Here is a 12,710-nt window from a genome sequence, read left to right as displayed (position 1 = left end):
TGTTCTTAATTTGCCTTTTATTTGTTTATAGCTGGTGTTCACAGGTAAAAATAAGGTTAAATAAATAACAATTTGTCATGTAGGCTTAAATGTTTAATTGCTAATAAAAATAAAAAAAATCGCCAATGATATTTTAATTAAACTATAAAATAAAGATAATAAATTAATTGGTTTATATTTATAACTCCGCCCACATCCTACGAAACCGGAACGGGGCACTGAACCCGGAAGTAAACACACACGCCTACTCAGGAGCGCTCGATTGAAATTAAACCACTTTCGTTATCTCTTTAGCCGCTCGTCCGATTCGTTTTTGTTTCGTAGCATTATTTAGTTTGATGATAAAATGTCTGGATGGAGAAAATGTGCCTTTGGGTGTCGAGGATCCGTTATGTTTAAATTCCCGAATGACGAGACGATCCGACAGAAATGGTCCGAGTTCGTTTTCGGCGAAATATCTCCCAAAAACGCCTTTGTTTGTGCTCGACATTTCACAGACGACTGCTTTATGAACAAAGATTTATACGAGAGTGGACGAATAAGCCGTCTGAGTTTGAAATCCACTGCTATCCCGACAATAAAAGACGTTCCTCCGCTAATCAAACCAGAATGGGTAGGTTAAACTAAAGCTAATGTTAAATGATCATTCTTATTGTAAATGAACAGCACAGGCTCAATTAATGCTGAAAGGACTGAATACTTAGACGCTTGTTAAAGAAGACATATTATGCTTTTTTCTGGCACCACAGAATAGATCACCATTTTCCTTCTTGTAAAATGCTTTGTTGATCTAAAATGTCTTCATAATAGAAATGGGTGCATTGACTTTCTGTTCAAAACTGCTGAACTGAGAAGTCAGTTCAATTTTAAGAACACAGAATATCTCATTCATACTGAATAGTAAAGAAAATACTTTATAATGTATACAGACATGAATGCCAATGTCTCCAGATCTTAAAGGTGAATCTGACAGAGCTCCTCACAGGACAGACTGAACCTTGAATGATCAGATTATTCAAATTCCTGGCTCTGCACATGACAACACAGGATCTTACACCCCAGTTTACAAACATTTTACTGGCACTGCAAAACCTTTGCACTTCTAATAATATTCTCAGTCAATATAAGCCAACCCTCTCTTAATGACATTTTACCATAGCAGGCAACAGATTGTCATTAATGTGTTTTATTGTGAAGAATGGCCACTGATCATTTTTAGACCTGTGTATTCAGTTCAATTTTATATTTATACTTTTAAAACAACTTCAGCTGACCAAAGTGCTTCATATAAAAGTGAAAACAAAGCAAATATACAGATAACACGATACAAAGGAAAAGAACAATAAAACATGAAGATATCCTGTCTAGCTAGTATTAAATGCAGGGAGAAGAGATGTCTTTTCAGTCTAGTCTTAAACTGTGTTAAAGACTGGGAGGTGTGTATGTGTGATGTATGATTTAGAAGTCTTAATTTGTGAAATAACTGAAACTTGGTGCAGGAGCGTGGGCGGGAATAGGTGATAAGTGAAAACAGACATGCAAATTGGTGCAAGATTATTCGAACATGCTTGAATCACCGTGAATGTTCCTGAACGGGGAAAATGTAGATTTTTCTGACAAGCTTTGCAATTGGGCTTAGATCTGTGAATTGTGTTTTAGTAATAGGATTGTGTTTAAAGATCACATTTTAAACTTATCCTGAAGAATTGACAAACTAACACAAGAATCACATTAAAGAACATGCTTGTACGGATCTAAACTACAGAGTGAGCAATAACGAAATAACGAAACTGCAACCTTTGAGATTTGCTAATTACGTCCATTCAAACTGTGATTTTGATTCGATTCCAATTAGTTTTGCAGCTCTACTCAAAATACAACTCCGGTGAAGAGGGCAAACCAGTGTCACATGGATAAAACCTCAAAAAAGTTGAAGTGATTTTACAACTTCCTAACAGTTGCATTTGTTTTGGTTAGTGGTCAGAGGAGCCTGTCGTCATCCCAGCCAAGAGGTCAGTTGGCACACAGTTATCAGCCGGAACATTGCGATACCACCGCAGTAAAGGTAAGAACTAAATGTCACTATATTGACACAACAAACAGTCAAAACACATCATTGCACATAGATGGTACAATTCAGATAACTCTAATCAGATAACATAATAATTAGATCTGACTGTGTTTGTTTACAACACAACAGTAATCTGATCATAAAAACACATGGTGGCATGTTGAAGTTAATTAGTGAATTTCGAGTAATTGTTTGGAGATAAAGTGCAATGAGTTTTAATTGAATCTAAATCTTAAAATGTTTCATTAATTTTTGTCTTTGCTGCATTAGTTTGCTCTTTTTGTATTCATGTTTACATATTTGAATAATCTAATAACTCCAGAAATGAGATAATGATCAGAGTTCTGGTGTGTAAGCATAGCCACTGTTGTAGTTGCTGGAAGTATTAACTATTAACATATTAGCAATAGCTCTTTTGTCTCTTTTAAATAACTTCTGCAACTTTATATTTCTCTACCAGACACTAGTAGATAATAAAATTTATATCTAAACTACATACTCATTTGAGCAGTTATCAGTACTGCAGTAATAGAACGGTTATAAGACCTCATGGTAACATTAAGAAAGTAAAAATAGAGTTTGAAATTTTAGCATAGTTTCCACACTAACGTCTACAATGTTTTATTTTTGTGCAGGTATTCAAACCACTGACAAAAGCATCAGTAAAGGTACAAGTATTTTAGAGCAGATCGGGCAAATCCAGTCCTCCGCTGCAGTGAACAGAGCCAACCATGAGTCTGATGAAAGCCCAGCTAAAAGGATACGTGTGAAAGAGGAAGAAGAGGAGGAGCACATTTCAGTTCCATTACTTCCTCATAACTCCATGTACGAGCCACGTGCCTCTGATGAATCTGACCAGAGGTATGGTTTTGTACCAATCTACAACTATATACAAATACTCACTTTACTGTAATGGGTTTATATGACATCACATCAGTCTATAATTCCCGTAGCTTAAAACTGAGCTGGACAGGTTAGAATTATATAGTGGAATTGAATGAGATTAATATCCCAAGTTTGTGGAATTGGTGAGTCTTGTAGACCCTTGAGAATATGCATTTTACAGTCTAAAACAACTTAATTCAGTCCAATTTATCAAGTTTTTTTTTTTTTTAAACTTAAGATTTAAAGTTTTTTTTAAACATTTTTGAGTAATATTTTTCATGTGTACTTTCTACTCTTACTAAAGTACAGTTTTTGCAGCAGGACTTGAGTAGTTTTTTTCTTTTTATGTTTTGATTTGCTTGTAAATTGATTTTGATATCTTTCTTATTCTGTAAAGTACTTTGAATTACTATGTGTACCAACTGGACTTAATGTTTGATTAAATATTTGATTATTTCATTCTTTTTTATTTTCTACAGTGACTTTGAATCTGAATATGGTGATGCCAAATACATAGTTTCTGCGAGCAGTCTGCGAGAGCTGTTTGAGAGATGCCCCATTTGCACCAAACACTGTGTAGTAAAGCGGCGCAGAAGAGGGCTATTGGTTTCCTTCAGTCAGAAATGCCCCCACTGCTCGTACAGGCGGAGGTGGCAGAGTCAGATGGAGGAGCTTTTGGAGGTGCCTGTGACAGAGGACCACAGCGAAAACGAAAACTCGGACTGTGAAAACCCGTCAAAGGAGGACATTTTAGCTGCTCACGTCTTCATCAACCAACATGGATCCTATCAGAACAAGGACAGACTGGGACAGAACACAACGGTATACTCACCCTGATTTTGGGCCCCGGCACAAACACTCACAAAACTGCCTCTTGTAAATATGTACAGTATGAATGTCCATTTATTCTTAGTTACAAAAACATTGCACATGATGTCTGATTTATTTATTTTAAAAATTTGTGGTTCTCAATCAGAAAAATTAATCAATTAGAATGAGCCTCACTTAAAGTTTCTCATTTACGTTGCCAGTTTTAATACCGAGGTTCAGTTGTGATTGTAGTACAAAAAAGACGGTTTTAATCTGTGTCATTTAACACAGAAAATATTCACAAAGTCTGATCTCTTCTCCACAAAACACACTCTTACTGACTGATATCCAACTGTTCTTATTTTTTTCTGTGTTCATCCTCACACTGGCCCATTGTCTTTATCATGTTTATATTTTATTTAAAGATTTATTCTCCTTATGACCTTATTTTAAAAGACAACAAATCAATTGTGTCATATTAATTTAAATTTTCTCACAAAAATCTGTCAAATGAGTGTAAAAGAATATGAATCTTAATTGTGTTGATAGTTACACACCTCAGACCAGACAATACAAAATCACTGTCCTGTTTGTTCTGTTGGACGACTAAGGGTTTACACAGACAAGGTCCTGTTTGTTTTAAATAAAAATAAAAAACATCTTGTGGAGATTGTCTGTACTTACTGCCCTCCTGGGTCATACATGTACGGTGGGGGCAGTTTTATCACACATTTTTCATGGTCACATTTTTATATAGCGCTTTTCCACCAAGCCACTGAAAGAGCTTTATATCAAGGAACCACTCACCCATTCACACACACATTCATACACCAGCGTATGCCGACACTGGAAGCAAGGTGGGTTAAGTGTCTTGCCCAAGGACACAACGACAGGATTCATCTGTGGGAGCTGGAATTGCACCGCTCTACCAGTGATGTTTATGTCGAGAGTGGGATTTGAACCGGATCAGTGGACAAACACTTATACCTGTTTCATGAGTTCTCTCCTCTCTCTCCCCCCCATCCCTCTCTCACCTGTTTGATCATCACCCTCCTTCCCTCCTCCTCCTCACCTGTGTCATGAGCCCTCTTCCTCTTCTCCTCCCCCTCCTCCTCACCTGTTTGACCACTGCCCTCCTCCTCTCCTCTGCACTCTCCTCTCTGGTCTGGAGCTCTCGTTCCTGTTGGGTCTTCAGGGCTTGCAGAGTCACCTCCAGTCTGAGTTTACTGTCCTCTGAGGCCTGCAGCTCGTCCTCCACCTCCTCCATCTGAGTCCTCATCTCCTCCACCATCAGCTCCAGACCGCGTTTCGCCTTCTCCAGATCGTGCACCTAACACACAACGAAAAACAATCACATCACGGTTTCAAAGTATGAGTTGTGTTTTGTTTCATTCACACATGTTTAACACAAAAACTCTGCATATTTAGGTTCTTCGTACAAAAAAAACCCCACTCTAGTCCACCTTATGATGTCATGTGGTAATACAGGAAGTACTCCACTGTGTTTTTAAAGTCCATACACCTTCACTAGAAATCATTATTTCAGCCCTGTAATTTCCAATCTCTACAGCACTAAAGTTAAAAGGTGCATGTTGCATGTTACGTTGCACGTTACTTAAATGTTATTTAGAAAAAAATTGTATACTTAGTTTTATTTGCATTCAATGACAGTTTAAGATTTATGAGAGAAATTTGGATTTAATTTAAATCTTGTTGCAGTTTTAAAACTGTCTGATCAGCAAAGGGAGCACATGCATACAAAACAGCATCTGCATATAAATGTTCTCTTAAATTGTAACCAAAGGAATCAATAAAAAATAGTAAAAAGTAGGGTCCCACAATTGAGCCTTTAGGCACTCCTTTACTCAGAGTTAGAAAATATGATTTAAACCCATCGGCTACTACTGCCTGGGTTCAGTTTGAAAGATCATTTTTAGAACCAATTACATGTAGCACTCAGGCGCTTCAAGAGGCCTTCATGATCCACTGAATCAAAAGCTTTGGTTAATAAACAGAGCTACACGATCTTGTTTATCATCAGGGGCTGAGAAAATGTTTGATCGTATTAAATGTTTATCTACAGAGATATTAACTATGAGCCAGGTCTGCATTTTGAATTGTAATAGTACATTCTACAACCACATTTTTACCTGTCCTCTCTTTATATTTTAAACTAGGGCTCTTACATTTCTGCCCACGTCGTCCTTGGAGCTGAGCAGTTCCTCCATCTCGGCCCTCAGACTCCTCATGGTGCGGTCGGAGTCCTCTAGCGCCCCCTGTGTCTCCTCCAGGGTCCTGCTCAGGGCCAAGATCCTGGTCTCTCGGTCTCTCACCTCGGCCTCAGCTCGATCTCTCTCTTCTGCAATCTTGCACGAAACAGCACGCTCCTCAGACAGAAGCTACAGCAGAGAAAAAAATGGTTTAAAAATATACAAGATGTCCAAAACTATTCAAAAAGGAAGTTATTAAAATGACTAACTTAGAGGGAGGTTGTGGCTAGTTCTTTATTTAGTTATTGTGTCTAAATAATTTGACAACTTATTATTTGATTCAAGGTAATTCCAACCAGTGGCAAAATGTAACGAAGTAAAAGTAAAAAAGTACTGTGCTTTAGTAGTAATAGTACTTTTGGTATCTGTTCTTTACTTAGGTGCATTTTACAGTGGACACTTTTTACTTTTACATCACTGCATTTGAGAGCAGGCATCTGTACTTTTTTGTATTACATTTTGAACAGAACCGAAAAGTAAAAAGGTTTTTTTATTTGAGCAAAAAACAGGTAGGAAAAAAAACGACTCATTTAATTGATTCAACACAAAACTTTATAAAACTCACTACATCTGAAGCTTCATAACACCTCAAAATCTGCGTGAAATACTTTTGCTTTTTACTCTTTAAGTACATTTTTAAACAGGTACTTTAATACTTTCACTTAAGTAGATTTTCTCATGAGTATTTTTTTCCTATGGTATTTATACTACTATAATTTTTATTAGTCAAAATGTCTTTTATGCTGCTAATATTATCCAACCAGTGACCACAACACAAAACCTGCATATTAATAATTTACCTTTTATATATCCTCATCTCAATATGTTTAAAATCCTGTTGTGAAAATCCACTGCTCCCCCTCCATCTGCCCCTCACCTGGTCAAAGCGTCTCTGTTTCTTATCGAGGTTGGTGGTGAGCTGCCTCTGAGTCTCGAGCTCCATCAGTACATCCTCCAGCTCCTGTTGGAGACGGGCTCTGCTCCGCTCTAGTTTGTCCAGAGATGAGGCTTTCTCTTGGGTTTCGGCCTGGGCCAGATCCAGGTCCCTGTGCAGACGCTTCTTCTGCTCCTCCAGAGACTCCACAGAGACGAGAGCTTCATCGAGACGCCGCTTCATGTCTGACAACTGCAGCAAACGACAAACACAAGAGACGAAGTTCAAATATCTTGGATCACTTCCTGTATTGCCACATGACATCACAAGTGTTTTCTGTTTGATAAAATAACTCAGCCTAAATATGCAGGGTTTGTGTGTTAAACGTGTGAATGAAACAAAACACAACTCCAGGTATGTTTTGGCAAGGAAATAACATCGTAACATAGATCAGAAAGTAGCGTAATATGGGCCCTTTGAATTCAGAATATAACCAAGCCTAAATCAAGACTACACTGGACTCAGACACTTCTCCTCCTCTGTGTAGGTAAACCTTGGGCTGTCTGTGGTACATTTAGCCACAGGTGAAAGAACAGACCACCGTGTACAGCACCAAGGAAGTGAGCGTGTGCATAAGTCTGTTGTCATGGAAATACGTTCTGTGATCAGCTGATGCCTCTCACGTGGCTCATGGTGCGGTGTATGGGATGAATGAAGAGCGGTGCGTGTGAACTGACCCAATAGTGAAGTAAAAAGAACTTGAACTAGATCAAGTGCGCACTAGAACATGTGTAAAAACCACCTTAGTTTCAGTATAGTCCCCGGTTAGTTCTGTTTTACTGATTTGAACCTTGTCATCTTGGTTTACCAGAGTCCTGGTTGTATCTTGACTCTAAACCCATCCTCATGTGTTTTTGGTGGTTCAGACCTGGCTGTTGAGGCCGCTCAGTTGTCTCTCTGAGCTGTGCTTGGCCTCCGTCTCCTCCTCCAGTTGCTCAATCAGACCGATCCTCTCCTCTTCCATTTGACGCAGACGCCCACAGACACTCAGCTTCTGACGGCTCTCCTCCTCCAACAACGCCTAACAGAGACGAGAGAACGCATTAGAAACAGCATATAAAACAACATAAAAAACAACAGAATCAAAAACAACAGGGATATGGAAGATTATGCGATGTGGTGAATGTAATTTGAGTGGTGATTTCCTCAGGTTTCGAACCCCAGTCCTGTCCTTTAGCAAAAATAAATAAATAAAAATGACATTTATTAAGTTGTTTCTGTTGAGAAAAATCTGAGTGAAATATGTTTTACTTTTTTATTCTAAAATCTCAAATTGTACAAAATGTAGATTGATGCGTTTAATGCCATACAGCGTAACATTACTGGCAAAGCAATAACTTCTCCATGGAGGCAGGTAGCTGAAAATCCACCAGAAAAGTTACGCAGCACATCTTTAATGTACAATATCTGTGTGATAAGAGATAAAGAGTCTCACAGAGTAGATATATTTATTTAAAATTTGACCAATGCATGCTTGAGTACCTGAACGTCCTGCAGTTGAGAGCTGAGGCTTGTCACATTTTTGCTCAGTTTGATGTTTTTGTTTTCAGCTTCATTCAATAAACCGTTCACTGTCTCCAGCTCCATCTGAAACAGGAAAAAACAAGGATTTATCTATCAATTGGATAAGAATATTAATCTTGAAGTTAAAAAAGAGATTTGCTTAGATACAAATACATAGAAAATAAACATAATCTAGGTTTATTGAGTAAATGCTCTATACACTACACCCTATATCGCTCGTGGTTATTGTTGGTCTTTTTTATGTTCAATAGTGGATTTTGATTGTATGAGGTTATGGGGTGATGTCTTTCTCTGTGTTAAAGCATGTGACATCCTGTCCTAAAATTTCAGTCATAAGAAACAATAAGACCTTATCTGATCTTATATTACAGGAAAAAAGGTTCATGATCTCCTTCTGCAACAATTTGCTATTTGGATGAGATCGTCATTTCCTGATTCAGTGCACTCCTCCTATTTGGCCAACTTCCTTCATGCTATGAGTGAGTGACAGGTAGATTTAGTCCTGCTTTACTCCTGCTTTAGTCTTGGTTTAATCCTGGTTCAGTCCTGCTTTAGTCCCGCTTTAGTCCCCCTTTAGTCCCCCTTTAGTCCCCCTTTAGTCCTGGTCTAACCCAGTCTCTCCGCATTCTGGATCTGGTCCTGGTTTAGTCCCGATTTAGTCATGGTGTAATGCTGCTTTAGTCCTGCTTTAGTCCTGCTTTAGTCCTGCTTTAGTCCTGCTTTAGTCCTGCTTTAGTCCTGCTTTAGTCCTGCTTTAGTCCTGCTTTAGTCCTGCTTTAGTCCTGCTTTAGTCCTGCTTTAGTCCTGCTTTAGTCCTGCTTTAGTCCTGCTTTAGTCCTGCTTTCGTCCTGCTTTCGTCCTGCTTTCGTCCTGGTCTAACCCGGTCTCTCCTCATTCTGGATCTGGTTCTCTGCTCCTGCTTTATTCGTGCTTTAGTCCTGGTCTAAACTGGTCTCTCCTCAGGTCTGGATCTAGTGCCGCTCTAGTGCCGCTCTAGTGCCGCTCTAGTGCCGCTCTAGTGCCGCTCTAGTGCCGCTCTAGTGCCGCTCTAGTGCCGCTCTAGTGCCGCTCTAGTGCCGCTCTAGTGCCGCTCTAGTGCCGCTCTAGTCCTGGTCTCTCCTCAGGTCTGGATCTGGTCCTGGTTTAGTCCTGTGACAATACTCTATTTTGGTGAGATCACCATTTCTGGATTCAGTGCACTCCTGGTCAGCCTCCTTCAAGTTCTGAGTGAGTGACAGGTGGATTTAATCAATCACAGTGAAGAGTGAGCTAGAACATGGCTTTAGTTTCCCTTAATAACAGATCCAAACTGCATAAATCATAATAAAATCGTGACATCTTCAGTAAATATTGCCCACCTCAATGACTCATTATAATAATCATCACCATTATAATGTACAATATACTTTACAATTAGACATTATTCTTTATCTCCACAATCAAACTGATCTGTTGGACTGAAGAGACCCCAAACTCACGGCCATCTTGCTGACTCTCTCTCCCAGCTCGTTCCTCTGTCGCTCTCCCTCGCTGAACCTCGTCTGCAGCTCGTTAAATTGACCTTCAACCTTTTTCTTCTTGTGCTCCACTTCCTGTTTGGCGCTGGAGAGAGTTTGCAGATCGGCTCTCATCTCGGACACCTCCTTCTCCAAAACCTGCTTGGCCTTCTCCAGACCGGAACGTACCTGAGAATAACAATCAAGTTTATGGCGTCTATCCTAGTTTAGTTCTGGTTTAGTTCTGCTTAGACTTGGGTTTGGTCCTCGAAGTTCTAATTTGATTGGGCCCCAGAACCACTCAGTACATTTATACAAAGACTAAACAGCACCAGAGTGACAAGAGGCACCATAAACAAGAACTGTAAAATCCCACAATGCAGAACCTCTTTTGGACAGTCTGCCTTTTCATATCAGAGCTGCAAACTGTGGAACTCACTGCCCACTGAAATAAAAAAAACATTTCTGAGTTGAAAATGTTCACCTCTAGGGTTAAGAACTGGCTGAAAAATGAGTCAAAACTGTACCCACTTGTAAATAGGTAGTATGGCAGTTGGTGAGTGAGAGAGCGTGTGAGTGTTGAATGTATTTTTGGGCACTGATGTAACTATTTTAAGGGGCAGGGGTTTTAATATACTTTGCATATTGGTGAATTGTGGAGAAGCCCAACCAGGGACGGGAGTTGAGAATTAGCTCTTGCTATAAACTCTATATGCATCACATCAGCTGCAATGTTCATGTTGTAACTATGTCAGATTGCATTGTCCCTGTCAAATAAATATATAAATAAATTAATCTTGACTGAGTACAAGTTACATATGACTTACATATGAGTTACATATGCCCCTAATTGGGAGTTAGGCCTTCTCTATACTGGATTCAATTCTGGTTTTAGTCCTGATTCAGTCCTGGTTTAGTCCTGATTTAGTTTGTAGTTTAGTCCTATTTTAGTCCTGGCCTAGACCTGGTTTAGTCTTGGTTTAACCCTGGTTTAGTCCTGTTTTTGTCCTGGTTTTATCCTGGTTCATCCCTAGTTCAGTCCTGGTTCTGTCCTGGTTTAGTCCTGGTTTAGTTTAGTCCTATTTTCTAGTCCTGCTCTAGTCCTGCTCAAGTCCTGGTTTAGTCTTTGTTTAGTCCTGGTTTAGTCCTGCTTCAGTCCTGGTTCAGCCCTGGTCCAGTCCTGTTTCTGCCCTGGTCTAGTCCTGGTCTAGTTCTGCTTCAGTCCTGCTTCAATCCTAGTTCAGTCCTGGTTTAGTCCTGTTATAGTCCTGTTATATTCCTGGTTAATTACCCTCTTGGCTTGCTCCAGTTGCTCGCTCAGCTCCTCTAGACTCTGGTTGTGTCTCTGTCTCAGTTCTTGTATCTGAGCTTCATGAGCGCGGCCTTCTTCCTCCATCGCCCTCTTCAGCATCAGCACGTCCTGTTCACGCTTCGCCCTGAACACAACAACAAAACAACTTTAGAACGATCTTGAGCTGTATCAGAACAAGTATAATACCACATAAACTAGTATACGCCCATGGACCACTGGTCAAACAACCTCCTTCAGGTGATACTTGGACAGCTCTTCAGTTTGTGGGTTTGTTTATTTTATCCACTTTTTTGTTCTCCTTTTGATAATTTCTTGATGTAGGAATGATGTAGTACATTTTTAGACCTGGTTTAGCCCAGATTAGACCAGGAATATTACTTAATATTACTGTTATTTACTTGATTTCAGTGGTGGATGAAGTACTCAATTTTGCTACTCAAGTAAAAGTACAGATACAGAGTTAAAACTTACTCAAGTAAAAGTATCACATGAAAAAATCTAGTATTTAAGTATTTAAGCAATATACTTTAACAGTAAAAAGTAAAAGTATTTCACACGTTTTGTTGATTTGTTAAAGTGTAAAATGTAGAGATATTGATTAAAAAATGATTAATATTTTTGTCAGTTGGTTAGTAAAAATACAAATCAAATTCTTAATGTTTCTTACAAATTTTGTTTGCTCAAAGCCAAAGCTTGAACTCAAAATAATAACCCCTCAAATCAATTATCACTTTTTACTTTTCAGTTCAGTAAAAAAATGTAGTGGAGTAGAAAGTACAGATAGTGAAGTAAAAGTAAAAAGTACCCACTGTAAAATTTACTTAAGTACAGATACCTAAAAACTCTACTTAAGTACAGTACTTTACTACCTTCCACCACTGTTTGATTTAAATCCAGGGTACTCAGAAAGCCACATCTTTTCTTTGGTGCTGCTTGGTGTGAAAAGTTTGAGAGTTTTTAAATATATTTCTCAGACCGTAGCTCTTGTTGCGCTGCTGTCGTGTCCAGACTGTCCTCCAGCTCAGTCCTCAGATGGTGCAGCTCCGTCTCCAGATCTCGTCGTTGGGCTTCGGTTTTGTTCCTCTGCGATCGCTCCCTCTCCACGTCCTCCTGGAGCTCGGACAGAAGACCCTCCAACTCTCGGACCTTCTTCACAGTCAATGCATGCTGGGTACTCTCCTCCTCCAGACTACATGGGAAAAAAAACACATAGGTTTTATTTAAATGCGCTGTACTGATTTTTACCATGTTAAACACAGAAAAAAAATTGTTTAAATAGTTTGCTGTGGTCCAGAGATACTCCTCACTTACCTTATGCATTCTGAACATCTTAATTATTCACCATGATGAGTTTATAAGTGCGTTTCGCAACTTTAAGAGACCAGAGCGGAGTTTCGCCGTAAAGGAC

The 12,710-nt window shown here is 39.2% G+C and overlaps 2 protein-coding genes across 2 annotated transcripts in view; one reads left to right on the top strand and one right to left on the bottom strand.

Annotated features, from left to right (window-relative positions):
* LOC117374580 (myosin-11-like) overlaps positions 1–12,710 on the bottom strand; it is a 46,999-nt gene that overhangs the window by 11,318 nt on the left and 22,971 nt on the right. Inside the window, exons 27-34 of the mRNA XM_055223812.1 lie at positions 12,279–12,491; positions 11,282–11,426; positions 9,973–10,179; positions 8,453–8,557; positions 7,839–7,991; positions 6,914–7,162; positions 5,953–6,165; positions 4,884–5,096 (exon numbers count right to left, since the gene is read on the bottom strand). Coding sequence (XP_055079787.1) covers positions 4,884–5,096; positions 5,953–6,165; positions 6,914–7,162; positions 7,839–7,991; positions 8,453–8,557; positions 9,973–10,179; positions 11,282–11,426; positions 12,279–12,491 — 1,498 coding nt within the window. The remainder of the gene's footprint in view (positions 1–4,883; positions 5,097–5,952; positions 6,166–6,913; positions 7,163–7,838; positions 7,992–8,452; positions 8,558–9,972; positions 10,180–11,281; positions 11,427–12,278; positions 12,492–12,710) is intronic.
* LOC117374581 (uncharacterized) lies at positions 204–4,433 on the top strand. Its single transcript, XM_033970747.2, has 4 exons — positions 204–613; positions 1,978–2,065; positions 2,707–2,932; positions 3,436–4,433. The coding sequence occupies exons 1-4, from the start codon at positions 347–349 to the stop codon at positions 3,791–3,793; spliced, it is 939 nt and encodes a 312-aa protein (XP_033826638.1). The 5' UTR covers positions 204–346; the 3' UTR covers positions 3,794–4,433.

Source organism: Periophthalmus magnuspinnatus, chromosome 8 (assembly GCF_009829125.3).
Source record: "Periophthalmus magnuspinnatus isolate fPerMag1 chromosome 8, fPerMag1.2.pri, whole genome shotgun sequence".
Classification (NCBI taxonomy): domain Eukaryota; kingdom Metazoa; phylum Chordata; class Actinopteri; order Gobiiformes; family Gobiidae; genus Periophthalmus; species Periophthalmus magnuspinnatus.
This window is presented reverse-complemented; position numbering and strand designations above follow the sequence as displayed.

Bases quoted from the DNA above. Each gene is read 5' to 3' on its own strand.
- LOC117374581 (XM_033970747.2), top strand. From the start codon at position 347: ATGTCTGGATGGAGAAAATGTGCCTTTGGGTGTCGAGGATCCGTTATG. The intron at 614-1,977 runs GTAGGTTAAACT...TGTTTTGGTTAG, and splicing joins CGCTAATCAAACCAGAATGG to TGGTCAGAGGAGCCTGTCGT. The intron at 2,066-2,706 runs GTAAGAACTAAA...ATTTTTGTGCAG, and splicing joins GCGATACCACCGCAGTAAAG to GTATTCAAACCACTGACAAA.